We start from the raw sequence: 16,205 nt of genomic DNA, 5'->3' as shown, positions 1-16,205 counted from the left end.
AAATTAAGCACAGCTTATTAAGGGGAGGTCATGCCTGGCCAATCTGTTAGATTTCTTTGAGGAGGTAACAAGCACGTTAGACAATGGAGAACCAGTGAACGTGATCAATTTGGATTTCCAGAAGGCCTTTGACAAGGTGCCATGAGGAAGCTACTAAGTAAGCTAAGAGCCCACGAGCAAGGTACTGGCACTGATAGAGGATTAGCTGACTGGCAGAAGACAGAGAGTGAGGATGAAGGGGTCTTTTTCAGCATGGCAGCTGGTGACGAGCGGAGTTCTGCAGCAGTCTGTGTCGGGACCAATAGACAATAGACGTTGGTGCAGGAGTAGGCCATTCGGCCCTTCGAGCCCACACCACCATTCATTATGAGCATGGCTGATCATCCACAATCACTATCCTGTTCCTGCCTTATCCCCATAACCCTTGATTCCACTATCTTTAAGAGCTCTATCCATCGTTTTCATGAAAGTATCCAGACACTTGGCCTCCAATGCTCTCTGGGGCAGAGCATTCCATAGATCCACCACTCTCTGGGTGAAGAAGTTTCTCCTCAACTCTGTTCTAAGTGGCCTACCTCTTATTTTTAAACTGTGTCCTCTGGTTCTGGACTCACCCATCAGCGGAAACATGTTTCCTGCCTCCAGAGTGTCCAATCCTTTAATAATCTTATACATCTCAATCAGATCCCCTCTCATACTTCAAAACTCAAGTGTATACAAGCCCAGTCGCTCCAATCTTTCAACATATGATAGTCCTGCCATTCTGGGAATTGACCTTGTGAACCCACACTGCACTCCCTTAATAGCCAGAATGTCCTTCCTCAAATTTGAAGACCAAAACTGCATACAATACTTCAGGTGCGGTCTCACCAGGGCCCTGTACAGCTGCAGAAGGACCTCTTTGCTCCTATACTCAATTCCTCTTGTTATGAAGACCAGCATGCCATTAGCTTTTTTCACTGCCTGCTGTACCTGCATGCTTGCTTTAATTGACTGATGTACAAGAACACCTAGATCACGTTGCACTTCCCCTTTACCTAGCTTGACTCCATTTAGATAGTAATCCACCTTCCTGTTCTTGCCACCAAAGTGGATAACCACACATTTATCCACATTAAACTGCATCTGCCACGCATCCGTCAACTCACCTAGCCTGTCCAGGTCACCCTGTACTCTCATAGCATCCTCCTCACATTTCACCCTAATACCCAGCTTTGTGTCATCAGCAAATTTGCTAATACTACTTTTAATACCTTCATCTATATCATTAATGTATATTGTAAAGAGTTACGGTCCCAGCACCGAACCTTGTGGTACCCCACTGGTCACTGCCTGCCACTCTGAAAGGGACCCATTACTCTTTGCTTCCTGTCAGCCAGCCAATTTTCGATCCAAGTCAGTATTTTGCCCCCAATACCATGTGCCCTAATTTTGCTCACTAATCTCCTATGTGGGACTTTATCAAAAGCTTTCCGAAAGTCCAGGTACACTACATTCACTGGCTCTCCCTTGCCCATCTTCATAGTTACATCTTCAAAATATTCCAGAAGATTAATCAAGCACGATTTCCCCTTTGTAAATCCATGCTGACTCTGACCTATCCAGTTACTGCTATCGAAATGAGTCGTAATTTCATCTTTTATAATTGACTCCAGCATCTTTCCCACCATTAATGTCAGACTAACTGGTCCACAATTCCCTGTTTTCTCTCTCTCCCTCCTTTATTGAAAAGTGAGACACCATTAGCCACCCTCCAATCCGCAGGAAGTGATCCTGAATCTGTAGAACATTGGAAAATGATCACCAACGCATCCACGATTTCTAGAGCCACCTCCTTCAGTACCCTGGGATACAGACCTTCAGGTCCCAGGGACTTATCAGCCGTCAGACCTAACAGTCTCTCCAACACCATTTCCTGCCTAATATAAATTCCCTTCGGTTCATCCATTACCCTCGGACCTTCAGCCACTATTACATCTGGGAGAGTTGCTTGTGTCTTCTCCAGTGAAGACAGATTCAAAGTACCTATTCAACTCTTCTGCCATTTCCTTATTCCCCATAATAAATTCACCCGTTTCTGTCTTCAAGGGCTCAATTTTAGTCTTAACCGTTTTTTTCTTTTCACATACCTAAAAAAGATTTTACGATCCTCCTTTATATTTTCGGCCAGTTTGCCTTCGTACTTAATTTTTTTCTCCATGTATTGCCTTTTTAGTTATCCTCTGTTGCTCTTTAAAAGTTTCCCAGTCCTCCGGCTTCCCGCTCATCTTTGCCATGTTATATTTCTTCTCTATTATCTTTATACAGTCCTTAACTTCCCTCGTCAGCCAGGGCCACCCCTGCTTCCCCTTAGGATCTTTCTTCCTCTTTAGAATGAACTGATCCTGCACCTTCTGCATTATTTCCAAAAATATCTGCCATTGTTTTTCCAATGCCATCCCTGCTAGGGTATTGAACCATTGAATTTTGGCCAGCTCCTCCCTCATAGTCCATAATTCCCTTTGTTCAACTGCAACACTGACACTTCCAATTCTCCCTTCTCCCTCTCAAACTGCAGATTAAAACTTATCATATTTTGGTCACTACCTCCTAATGGCACCTTTACTTCGAGGTCTCTCATCAAGTCAGGTTCATTGCACAACACCAGATCCAGAATTGCCTTCTCCCTCGTAGGCCACATTTATTCACATTAATGACCTGGATGAAGGAACTGAGGGCATTGTTGCTAAGTTTGCAGATGGCACAAAGAAAGGTGAAGGAGCAGAGAATGTTCAGGAAAAGCACAGGCTGCAGAAGGACCGAGACATGCTTCGAGAGTGGGCAAAGAAGTGTCAGAAGAAATACAATATGGGAAAATGTGAAGTCATGAACTTTGGTAGGAAGAATAGAGGCATAGGCTATTTTCTAAATGGGGAAAGGCTTCAGAAATCTGAAGCAAAAACTGAATTCGGAGTCCTCACTCATGATTCTCTCAAAGTTAACATGCAGGTTCAGATGGCTGTCAGGGAGGCAAATGCAATATTAGCATTGTTCTCAACAGGACTAGAATACAAGAGCAGAAATGTACTGCTAAGGCTGTATACAGCTCTAAATGTGTTGCTGGAAAAGCGCAGCAGGTCAGGCAGCATCCAGGGAACAGGAGAATCGACGTTTCGGGCATAAGCCCTTCTTCAGGAATTCCTGAAGAAGGGCTTATGCCCGAAACATCGATTCTCCTGTTCCCTGGATGCTGCCTGACCTGCTGCGCTTTTCCAGCAACACATTTTCAGCTCTGATCTCCAGCATCTGCAGACCTCACTTTCTCCTCCTGTATACAGCTCTAGTCAGCATGCATTTGGAATATTATGAGCAGCTTTGGGCCCAATATCTAAGGAAGCATGCTCTGGTGTTGGAAGGGGTCTAGAGGAGATTGACTGAAATTGTCCCAGGAATGAAGGGCCTGTCATATGAGGAGTGATTGAGGACTCTGGGTCTGTACTTGATGCAGATTGGGAGAGGGGGGTTCTCATTGAAACTTACAGAACACTGACAGGCCTGAATAGAGTGGACGTGGAGTAAAGGTCTCCACTAGCAGGAGAGACTAGGACCCAAGGGCACAGCTTCAGAGTGAAGGGACAACACTTTCGAACTGAGTTGAGAAGGAATTTCTTCAGTGAAAGTTGAGTCTGTGGAATTCATTGCTGCAGAGAGTTATGAAGTCCAACTCATTGAATATTTAAGCCAGAGAAAGATATCTTCTTGATTAGTCAGGCCATCAAGGGTTAGGGGGAAAAGTCGAGAGAATGGAATTGAGAAACATATCAGCCATGTTCAAACGGTGGAGCAGACTCAATGGGCCGAATGTTCAAATTCTGTTCCTATATCTTATGGTTTATGCCATCTTTAATAAGGGGTGCCCATTTAAGACAGAGATGAGAAGAACCTTTTTTCACAGAGAGTAGTGAAAGCAGAGTTTTTGAATGTTTTTGAGGCATAGATAGTTGCATTTCCATTTAGTTTGGGACTGAAAACATATCAGAACTATGTGGGAATGTGGAGTAATCAGAATAATCATGATTTTACTAAATGTCAGAATGTGCTCAAGGGGCCTAGTCCTGTTCCTGTTTTGAATGCATGAGCTTATGTACTTACAAAGATATGATTCTTATTTTAGTTCCACTGATTTTGCCCCATAATAATGATAAAATTTCAATTCACTCATGAGTAAAAGTAGGGCAGTTTGTGATACCAAGACTGGATTACATTTCTGTGTCTCGTTATCAAAGGAACATCCCTTGGGATTAGCTAGTGTCTACAATGGAAACCGGTTTTTAAATAAGACATTTTACAATTACAGACACTTTGCTAATTAATTTGGATGATATCTTAATCTGAAAAGACAGGACAGCAAGGACTGTGTCAGCGCTCTTGTTAAATCTCTATTTCACAGCTTTTAATACATCTCCTCAGTGTGAAGCCAGAGAAGTCAGACCACAATGGGTCTGTATTTCTGAAACATTTCCTCCTGTCTGGTCCCTTCTCTCAGCGCCATTGCAACCTCACTGGAGGCTAATTTTAATGTTTCTGGGAGGCTGCCTTCTCAGGCAGATGACATGTGCTGTCAAGATGAAAATGCAAGGATCCCAAAAGACCTGAAAGTAGCGATTGGCAAAATAGTTGACATGGCTCAGTACTTTCAATGCTCTTGCCTTTGGGTCAGAATGGTTGTGGGTACAAATCCAGACTAAGCCAGTATCATCATGGGCCAAAGAGCCTGTTCAGTGCTTTACTTTTCTATGAAAGATGACAATCTAGTACAGTAGTGAAAGACTGCTGCACTGTTTGAGGTGCTATTATTTGAGTGATATGATAAACTAAGTTGCCAGGTGCCCTCTCAGGTAAGCATATTTCAAACAGGTAGAGAAGTTTCCCCCGATCGCCCCGCCAACATCCCAAAACCTGGCTGATATTGCACTGCTGTTTATCGGAGATTTCTATGTACAAATTGAACATTGTACTTCCTAAATTACAATTGAATCTCGATTTCAAAAATACTTCATTGGCTCAGAGTGTCTTCGGCATGTCTGTGTAGTTTTGAAAGGTGTTATTTAATGCAATTGTGACTTTCGTTCTTAAAGAGTTAGACAGTCCTTGTAGTTTATGATGAGAACAGGCAGACCTGTGGAGTCTGATTCCCAAAATACTGTCAGAAGCCTGATGTAGTGAAAACTGAATTAACTTTGTCATGTGGCCCACAGCCAGCTGTTTCCATTAAGACTTACCAAAGTGTACGGTACATGTCCACCATTTGTGACTATGTCAATGGCTATTGTGATTGGCTGCCACTTCTCCCGACACGTTTTAAATATCTTTTTAAATTGTTCATAGAATGTGGGCTCAGCCACCATTTGTTTCCCATGTTGAACTGGCCCTTGATTTTAGTGGCTTACTAGGGCCAATTCAGGGGTCAGTTAAGTGTCAATCACATTGCTAGGGGGTCTGGTGTTGCTCTGTAGCATGCTGCCTCTAAGACAGTAGGTTATGAATTCAAATTCCATTTCAGTTTTTTTTAATTCGTGGAACGTGGGTGTTGCTGGCTGTGTCAGCATTTATTGCCCATGCCGAGGTGCCCTTAAGAAGGACAATTTGAGAAGATGGTCATGAGCTGCCTTCTTGAATCTTGAAGTACATAGGCTAACACTCCCAATGTAGTACTGAGGCAATACCTTATGGAAACACTGGCTTTCAGTTCGGTTCTGTTCCAAAAACCCTATCTGTCATCTCAGGTGGTCACACGACATCCCATGATTTTGAAAAAGCACATGGAAATTTTTCGCCAGTGATCCTTCAATCTTTGCCTCAATTTAATTCAAAAAGAGAAATTGCTGGAGAATCTTAAGTGGATTAGCCTTGCTAAATTGCGCACAGTGTCCAGGGATGTGCAGGCTAGGTGGATTAGACATACGATATGCAGAGTTACCGGGTAGGGGGATTGGGTTGGGTGGGATGCTCTTCAGAAGGTTGGTGTGGACTTGATGGGCCGAATAGCCTGCTTCCACACCATAGAGATTCTATGATTCTAACCCAACTTGCTGTTCTGAAGAAGGGTCACTGAATCTGATTCATGAATTCTGCTTTCTCTCCACAGATGCTGCCAGACCTGCTGAGTTTTTCCAGCAATTTCTGTTTTTGTTTCAGACTTCCAGCATCCACAGTTCTTTGTTTTATATTAGAACTTTTCATTGATGTATCTGGGTCCTTGCTTGGACAAACTGGCTGCTACTTCTCCGACATGTTATAAGTAACTTTTAGAATTGTTCATGGGATGTGGGCTCAGCCACCATTTGTATCCCATGTCGAACTGGCCCTTGATTTCAGTGGCTTGCTAGGGCCAATTCAGGGGCATTTAGGTGTCAGTCACAGTGCTGGGGGTCTAGTGTCACATGTAGGCTTCACCAGGAAAGGACAGCAGATTACCTTCCCCAAAGGTTGTTAGTCAATCAGATGGCTTTTTGTTATATGGTCATTGTTATATGGACAGTTGTTATATGGTCATTGTTGGGCCAGCTTTTCAATTTTAGATTTTTATTGAGCTCAAATTTCACCATTTCTCATGGTGAGATTTACACCCATTTTACTAAAGCATTAGCCTGGGGTTTTCAACAATTCGTCAAATGACATTACAATCCAGGAACATAATCTCCTCCCCAAAGTACTGAAGCATCTTTGGATGTTATGAAAGGCACTTCTTCATTAAAAGTCTTCTTTTTATGTGGTGAGTTAGTAGTTACCTGAAGTGGATGATGACAAAGAAGGGAATGGAGTGACTGACCACGTCAATGATTGAAGAGCCCAACGCATCAGTGCATAAGATAAGGCTGAAGCATTTGCATCAATCTTCAGCCAGATATGTCAAGTGAATGAACCATCTTAGCCTCCTCCAGTGGCCCCCAGCATCAAAGATGCCAGTCTTCAACCAATTCGATTTAGTCCATGTGACATGAAGAAACAGCTGGAGAGGCCGGATACTGAAAAGGCTATGGACTCTGACAACATTCTGGCCATAGTACTGAAGATTGGTGCTTCATAACTTGCTGCTCTCCAGCCAAGCTGGTCCAGAACACTTACAACATTGGCATCTTCATGGCAATTGTATCCTCTGTACAAAAAGCAGGATAAATTCAGCCCAGCCCAATGACCACCCCATTAAGTCTACTCTTGATCATCAGTAAAGTGACAGAAGGTGTAACCAACAGTGCTGTCAAGCAGCACCTGGTCAGCAATAACGTGCTCAGTGTGTACTCCCGGTTTGGTTTCCGCCAGGGCCACTCAGATCCTGACTCATTACAGCCTTGGTCAAACATGGTCAAAAGTGCTGAATTTCAGAGGTGAGGTGTGAGTGCCATCCCTTGACATCAAGGCCGTATTCGACCAAGTGTGGCATTAAGCAACCCAAGCAAAAATGAGATCAATGGGAATCGGGACAATCTCCCTGCTGCTTGGTGTCATGCCTGTGTGACAATGCTGTCACTTTAAAAAAGGTTATTTTGTCCTGGATTTTTTTGAAGAGAGTTTGTAAAGGCAGATATGCCAAAGTGTCTACTGGACACCAGCCTAAGTCAATGATTTAAGAGGCCTTTAGGTTTTTTTTTTAAAACAGATGTAACAACGGAAGGGAAGTGGCCAGTTCTCCCAGATCAGGCTTTTTAGTTTTTTTTTAGCTGTAGCAACCGAAGCTATTTGCATCCCAGAAGAGTTGGAGCTGTAGGAAATGATCCCTAACTGTGACTTCCTCTGAAATCTCACTTGATATTGAACGGCATGTAAGAATCTGCGTCTGAATTTATCTTTTTGCCAAGTAGCATGATTATGGAATGCTGCTATATGGAACAGTTAATTAAAGATAGGTACTGTATCTTTTATTTGGCTGAGCAGGCTGGGGCTGTTTTCCCTGGAGCATCAGAGGCTGAGGGGTGACCTTATAGAGGTTTATAAAATCATGAGGGGCGTGGACAGGATAAATAGACAGGGTCTTTTCCCTGGGGTGGGGAGTCCAGAACTAGAGGGTATAGGTTTAGGATGAGAGGGGAAAGATATAAAAGGGACCTAAGGGGCAATGTTTTCATGCAGAGGGTTGTGCGTGTATGGATTGAGCTGCCAGGGGAAGTAGTGGAGGCTGGTACAATTGCAACATTTAAGAGGCATTTGGATGGGTATATGAATAGGAAGAGTTTGGAGGGATATGGGCCAAGTGCTGGCAAATGGGACTAGATTAGGTTAGGATATCTGGTCGGCATGGACAAGTTGGAGTGAAGGGTCTGTTTCCCTGCTGTACATCTCTATGACTCTAAAAGCTAAGTTTTTCTAAATTCCTCTTTTGTTTGTTTGTATTTTGACTAGAATGCTTAAATAAATTGCTTTGCTTAACAGAGTGGTTTGACCAGTTGCATCAAAAATGGAACACCCACTTTATATCTACCTTTAAAATAAGAAAAGGTTAGGGTCTAGGCTACCTTCTTAAATATTTTGAGGGGTCTGATCTGGTACATAACACCTGGCACGTAAGAAGGTGGTCGTGGTTGTTGGAGGTCAGTGATCTCAGCTCCAGTGCAGCTCTGCAGGAGTTCCTCAGGATAGTGCCCTAGGCCCAACCACCTTCAGCTGCTTCATCAATCATTTCCAAAATTGGAGCTGTAGTGGACAATGTAAAAGGTTTCCTCAGAGTACAACGGGATATTGATCAGATGGACCAATGGGCTGAGGATTTGGCAAATGAAGTTTAATTCAGATAAATGTGAGGTGCTGCATTTTGGAAGGACAAATCAGGGCAGGACTTATACACTTAATAGTAAGGTCCTGGGGAGTGTTGTTGAACAGAGAGACCTCAGAGTGCAGGTTCATTGTTCCATGAAAGTGGAGTCGCAGGTAGATAGGATAGTGAAGAAGGCGTTTGGTATGCTTGCCTTTATTGGTCAGAGTATTGAGTACAGGAGTTGGGAGGTCGTGTTGTGGCTGTACAGGACATTGGTTAGGCCACTGCTGGAATATTGCGTGCAATTCTAGTCTCCTTCCTATCGGAAAGATGTTGTGAAACTTGAAAGGATTCAGAAAAGATTTACAAGGATGTTGCTGGGGTTGCCAGGGTTTGTGCAAGAGGGAGACACCCTGTCTGAACAGGCTGCAGCTGTTTTCCCTGGAGCGTCGGAAGCTGAGGGGTGACCTTATAGAGGTTTATAAAATCATGAGGCGCATGGATAGAGTAAATAGACAAGGTCTTTTCCCCAGAATAGGGAAGTTCAAAACTAGAGGGCATAAGTTTAAGGTGAGAGGGGAAAGATTTAAAAGGGACCTAAGGGGCAAATCTTTCATGCAGAGGGGGTGAGTATCTGCAATGAGCTGCCAGAGGAAGAGGTGGAGGCTGGTACAATTACATTCTCCCCGTGTCTGCGTGGGTTTCCTCCGGGTACTTCGGTTTCCTCCCACAGATATGCAGGTTAGGTGAACTGGCCATGTTAAATTACCCATAGTGTTCAGGGATCTGTAGGTTAGGCGCATTAGACAGGGGTAAATGTAGAGTAATAGTGTAAGGGAATGGGTTTAGATGGGATACTCTTCGGAGGGTCGGTGTGGACTTATTGAGTCAAATGACCTGCTTCCACACTGTAGGGATTCTATGAACTCTAAAAGGCATCTGGATGGGTACATGACTAGGAAGGGTTGAGAGGGCTATGGGCCAAATGTTGGCAAATGGGACTCGATTAATTTAGGATATCTGGTCGGCATGGACGAGTTGGACGAAAGGGTCTGTTTCTGTGCTGTACGTCTCTATGACTCCATGATTTTTTCTCCCATTCTAAGGGCAGAATTGGGGATGTTCAGCAATGATTGCACAATGTTCTGCACCATTGCCAGTGGCTACAAGAGAAGGTCAAAAGCTAAGCACACTGCAGTCAGTAACTCACCTCCTGACTCCCCAGAGCCAAGCCACCATGTACAATGGACAAGTCAGGACGGTGATGGAATATTCCCCACTTGCCTGGATGGGTGTAGCTGCAACAACACTCAAGAAGCTTGACATCATCCAGAGCAAAGCAGCCCAGTAGATTGGCACCACATCCACAAGCATCCACTGCCTCCAACACTGAAGCTCAGTAGCAGCAGTATGTATTATCTACAAGATCTTTGCACAACTTTACCAAAGCTCATTAGACGTACCGTCCAAACACATGACCACTTCTACCTCGAAGGACAAGGGCAATAGGTACTTGGAACCCCACTACCTGCAAGTTCCCCGTCAAGCCACCGGAAATGTATTGTTGTTCCTTCACTGCTGCTGGGTCAAAATCTTGGAATTACCTTCCCAGTGGCACTGTGAGTCTCTCTACCAGAGCATGACCTGCAGCATTTCAAGAAGGCAGCTCACCACTACCTTCTCAAGGGCGATGAGGGGACAGGCAATAAATACTGGCCCAGCCACCATGCCCCAAGTACCATGATTGAATAAAAAGAACTCACACTGTCTAATGAGGAGATGCTAAGTGGAAAGGGCCTGTACCTGTCAGAACATAAAAGAGTAAGAGGCAACCTTATTGAAACATAGAACATTCTTAGGGGACTTTACAGGGCAGATGTGGAAAGGTTCTTTCCCCTTGTGTGAGAGTCTAGAACTAGAGGTCATAATTTCTCAATATGCGGTCACACATTTAAGATGGGGAAGAGGAAGAGTTTTTTTTCAAAAGGAAGAACTTCTGCTGTTAGAGGGTCATGAATCTGTGAAATTCTTCAATGCAGAGGGCGAGTGAAGTTGCATTGTTAAGTATATTCAAGGCTAAGATGGGCAGATTTTTAATCAGTAAGGAAACCAAGGGCACTAATGGGGAAAAGGCACTAATGTGGAGATGAGGTTCATCAGAATGGCAGAGCAGACTTGATGGGCTGAATGGCCTACTTCTGCTCCTACATCTTATGGTCTTATTGTCTTATGGTCATGAAAGACAAATGTATTCTTTAGATCTGGGGTTATAAAGTGTGTGGGCAACTGTTTAATATCTCGCTGTTGTCAGAAGATCACCATTCATCTGCTTGCTGCAGCTCCTAAACTCCTGGTTTGCCTCCTACACCAGTAGTTATTCAGTAAGACACAGAGAAAGAATGAACACCTCCCACGCAGCAAAGTGGTATATGGTTAAGGTGAACAGTTGTCATACTTACGAAATAGCCTCAATCATATCCACCCCCATTTCGACACAACAGTGCGCATGATCTGCTCGAGCTTCTGGTAGCCCCGACACACAGTAATAGCAATCACCCAGGATCTTAATTCGCAGACAGTGGTTCTCCTGGGAAAGTAACAGGAGAGAGAGAAACAAAATAAGGAAGCAGAAGACTGCTGGAGAAGGAACCAATTCAAGTCTGCAGATAGTGTTCTTGTTCACTTAGTTGTGGTCCCCTCACTTAGGGAGGTATACACTTATTTTGAAAGCAAACAGATAAAGTTTGGCTATTTCTGGAATGAAGGGATTTGTTTCATGAGAAAAGGATAAGCCTCCACTCATTGAAGTTTACCAGAATAAATACCTTATTGGAACAGACTATATTCTAAGGGGGGTTGACAGAGCAGGTGTTGAGAGGATGTTTCCTCATGGGGACACCTCAAAATAGGGGCTATAGCTTAAAGATACGAGGTCTCCCTTTTGAAAAGGAGAAGGCGAAAAATCTCTCACAAAGTTTTTGGCATTCTCTTCCCTCAAAGTTAAAAATCACACAACACCAGGTTATAGTCCAGCGCTCCGAAAGCTTCTACTTTCAAATAAACCTGTCGGACTATAACTTGGTGTTGTGTGATTTTTAACTTTGCCCACCCCAGTTCAACACCGGCACCTCCACATCATAGTTTCATTCAAAAGCAGCCAAGGCTGGGTCATTGATGATGTTCAAAGTTGAGTTACATGGATTTTGTTTGACAGGGTAGCCAGGGTTAATGGGTGGAGGCGACAGTCAGAAAATTGTTGCCATAGTCACCATCAGATCAGCCATGATCTTATCGAACAGCAGAGCAGGTTCAAGGGCCAGAATGGCCTACACTTGCTCCTAATTCCTATGTTCTATGAAGCTTGCGGCCGCCGAAGTAACTACGGAAGAGGCAATAGCTGGATAGGACAAGGCAATCAGCACTCACTTACCGATGCAAGCTTGTCAAATCTGGCGAAGAGCTCATTGAGTGTCATGACCAGTTCCTGGGCTGTGCACTGCGAGGCTAAACTGGTGAATCCTTCGATATCTGCAAAGAGGATGCTGGAACAGACAAACAGGAGACAAAGAAGAAAAGAAAGGAAAAGATTTTAATCGCAGAACAGCTGACTATAAAAGGTAATGAAGAGGTTTAAAGTATGTGAAATGATCTGAAACAACAAAGCCAATCATCTGTGCAGCAGTAATGGGCTCTCCTAATGTCACGTCAGGCAATTTTAATCATTTAAACAGCAAAGGAGAAGCCTAGTCACAAACACTGATCATTAAAAAGGAAAATAAGAAATAATATTTTCTTTCTTCATTCAATGGGCCGAGGCTTCACTGAATGGGCCACCATTTATTGCACATGCCTTGAGAAGGTGGTAGTGAGCTGCCTTCTTGAAGCACGACAGTCCTTTAGCTCTAAGGAGACCCACTACAGAACAACCTCAATTATCCAAAGGGAGTATTTTGTTCAAATAACTGATTGTGCAGATAACTGATTGTTTGGATAATGGATAACGCTTTTATGGGACCTTGAGATCTTGTTCGGAAAATCTGAAATTTGGCTAATTGACGTTTGGGTAACCGTTCGGAATACAGTTAGGGATGGATTTTCAAAATTCTGACCCAGTGACACTCAAGAAATATATTTCCAAGTCAGGGTAGTGAGAGATTTGAAAGGAAACTTGCAGGTGATATGTTTCCATGTATCTGCTGTCTTTGTCTCTCCAGATGGTGGTGGTTATGGGTTAGAAAAGTGCTGGCTTTGGTGAATTGTTGTGTATAACTTATGAGATGGTGCATCCAGTGGGAGAGTTACAGAGTCATTGAGATGAAACAGACCCTTCAGTCCAACTCGTCCATGCCGACCAGATATCCTAAACTAATCTAGTCCCATTTGCCAGCACTTGATCCATATCCTTCTAAACCCTTCCTATTCATATACCCATCCAGATGCCTTTCAAATGTTGTAACTATAGAACATAGAACATTACAGCGCAGTACAGGCCCTTCAGCCCTTGATGTTGCGCCGACCTGTTATACCAATCTGAAGCCCATCTAACCTACACTATTCCATGTATGTCCATATGCTTGTCCAATGACGACTTAAATGTACTTAAAGTTAGCGAATCTACTACCATTTCAGGCAAAGCATTCCATACCCTTACTACTCTCTGAGTAAAGAAACTACCTCTGACATCTGTCCTATATCTATCACCCCTCAATTTAAAGCTATGCCCCCTCGTGTTCACTGTCACCATACTTGGAAAAAGACTCTCCCTGTCCACCCTATCTAACCCTCTGATTATCTTATATGTCTCTATTAAGTCACCTCTCAACCTTCTTCTCTCTAACAAAAACAGCCTCAAGTCCCTCAGCCTTTCCTCATAAGACCTTCCCTCCATACCAGGCAGCATCCTAGTAAATTTCCTCTGCACCCTTTCCAAAGCTTCCACATCCTTCTTATAATGCGGTGACCAGAACTGTACACAATACTCCAAGTGCGGTCGCACCAGAGTTTTGTACAGCTGTAGCACAACCTCATGCTTCTGGAACTCGATCCCTCTATTAATAAAAGCTAAAACACTGTATGCCTTCTTAACAACCCTGTCAACCTGGGTGGCAACTTTCAAGGATCTGTGTACCTGGACACCGAGATCTCTCTGCTCGTCTACACTACCAAGCATCTTACCATTAGCCCAGTACTTTGCATTCTGGTTACTCCGACCAAAGTGAATCACCTCACACTTGTCCGCATTAAACTCCATTTGCCACCTCTCAGCCCAGCTCTGCAGCTTATCTATGTCTCTCTGTAACCTACAACATCCTTCGTCACTATCCACAACTCTACCGACCTTAGTGTCATCTGCAAATTTACTAACCCACCCTTCTACGCCCTCATCCAGGTCGTTTATAAAAATGACAAAAAGCAGTGGACCCAACACCGACCCTTGCGGTACACCACTAGTAAGTGGACTACAGGATGAACATTTCCCATCAACCACCACCCTCTGTCTTCTTTCAGCAAGTCAATTACTGATCCAAACTGCTATATCTCCCATAATCCCATTCCTCCGCATTTTGTATAAAGTCCTACTGTGGGGAACCTTATCGAACGCCTTGCTGAAATCCATACACACCACCTCAACCGGTTTACTCTCATCTACCTGTTTGTACCAGCCTCCACCACAGCTCATTCGATACATGCACCACCTGCTGTGTGACCCACCCTAGAGAAAAGATCTTGTTAATTTATCCTATCCATGCCCCTCATGATTTTATAAACCTCTATAAGGTCACCCCTAAGCCTCTAGCGCTCCAGGGAAAGCAGCCCCAGCCTATTCTGCCTCTCCCTATAGCTCAAATACTCCAAACCCTTTCACAACACCTTTCCGATAGGAAGGAGACAGAATTGCATGCAATATTGCAAAAGTGGCCTAACCAAAGTCCTGCACAGCCGCAACATAACCTCCCAACACCTATACTCAATACTCTGACCAATAAAGGAAAACATACCAAACGCCTTCTTCACTATCCTATCGACCTGTGATACTACTTTCAAGGAACTATGAACCTGCACTCCAAGGTCTCTTTGTTCAGCAACACTCCCCAAGACGTTACCATCAAGTGTATATGTCCTGCTCTGATTTGCTTTTCCAAAATGCAGCATCTTGCATTTACATAAATTAAACTCCATCTGCCATTCCTCAGCCCATTGGCCCATTTGATCAAGGTCCCATTGTACTTTGTGGCAATCTTGTTCGCTGTCCACTAAACCTCCAATTTTGATGTCATCTGCAAACATACTAACTATACCTTCTATGTTCACATCCAAATTATTTACATAAATAATGAAAATCAGTGGACCCAGCACCGATCCTTGTGGCACTCCACTGGTCACAGGCCTCCAGTCTGAAAAGCAACCCTCCACCACCACCCTCTGTCTTCTACCTTCAAACCAGTTCTGTATCCAAATGGCTAGTTCTCCCTGTATTCCATGTGACCTAACCTTGCTAATCAGTGTCCCATGAGGGACCTTGCTGAACATCTTATCAAAGTCCATGTAGGTCACTTCTACCACTCTGCCCTCATCAATCCTTTTTGTTACTTCTTGAAAATATGGACTTCAGTCCACTGCTTTTCATCATTTATATAAATGATTTGGATGTGAGCATAAGAGATATAGTTAGTAAGTTTGCAGATGACACCAAAATTGGAGGTGTTGTTGACAGCGGAGAAGGTTACCTCAGAGTACAACAGGATCTTGATCAGATGGGCCAATGGGCTGAGGAGTGGCAGATGGAGTTTAATTTAGATAAATACAAGGTGCTGCATTTTGGAAAAGCAAATCAAAGCACGACTTATACACTTAATGTTAAGGTCCTGGGGAATGTTGCTGAACAAAGAGACCTTGGAATGCATAGAACATAGAACATAGAACAGGCCCTTCGGCCCACGATGTTGTGCCGAACATTTGTCCTAGCTTAAGCACCCATCCATGTACAGATCCAATTGCCGCTTAAAGGTCACCAAAGATTCTGATTCTACCACTCACACAGGCAGCGCATTCCATGCCCCCACCACTCTCTGGGTAAAGAACCTACCCCTGACATCTCCCCTATACCTTCCACCCTTCACCTTCAATTTATGTCCCCTTGTAACACTCTGTTGTACCGGGGAAAAAGTTTCTCACTGTCTACTCTATCTATTCCTCTGATCATCTTATAAACCTCTATCAAGTCACCCCTCATCCTTCGCCGTTCCAACGAGAAAAGGCCGAGAACTCTCAACCTATCCTCGTACGACTTCCTCTCCATTCCAGGCAACATCCTGGTAAATCTTCTCTGCACCCTCTCCAAAGCTTCCACATCTTTCCTAAAGTGAAGCGACCAGAACTGCACACAGTACTCAAACTGTGGCCTAACCAAATTCCTGTACAGCTGCAACATCACTTCACGACTCTTGAATTCAATCCCTCTACTAATGAACGC

The 16,205-nt window shown here is 43.8% G+C and overlaps 1 protein-coding gene across 1 annotated transcript in view; it reads right to left on the bottom strand.

Annotated features, from left to right (window-relative positions):
- Positions 1-16,205, bottom strand: part of adcy5 (adenylate cyclase 5) — a 401,945-nt gene that overhangs the window by 119,540 nt on the left and 266,200 nt on the right. The window contains exons 4-5 of the mRNA XM_043694258.1: positions 12,162-12,273; positions 11,191-11,318 (exon numbers count right to left, since the gene is read on the bottom strand). Of these exons, the coding sequence (XP_043550193.1) occupies positions 11,191-11,318; positions 12,162-12,273 (240 nt within the window). The remainder of the gene's footprint in view (positions 1-11,190; positions 11,319-12,161; positions 12,274-16,205) is intronic.

Source organism: Chiloscyllium plagiosum, chromosome 7 (genome assembly GCF_004010195.1).
Source record: "Chiloscyllium plagiosum isolate BGI_BamShark_2017 chromosome 7, ASM401019v2, whole genome shotgun sequence".
Lineage (NCBI taxonomy): Eukaryota > Metazoa > Chordata > Chondrichthyes > Orectolobiformes > Hemiscylliidae > Chiloscyllium > Chiloscyllium plagiosum.
Note: the sequence above shows the minus strand (reverse complement) of the source record. Positions and strands in the feature narration are given on the sequence as shown.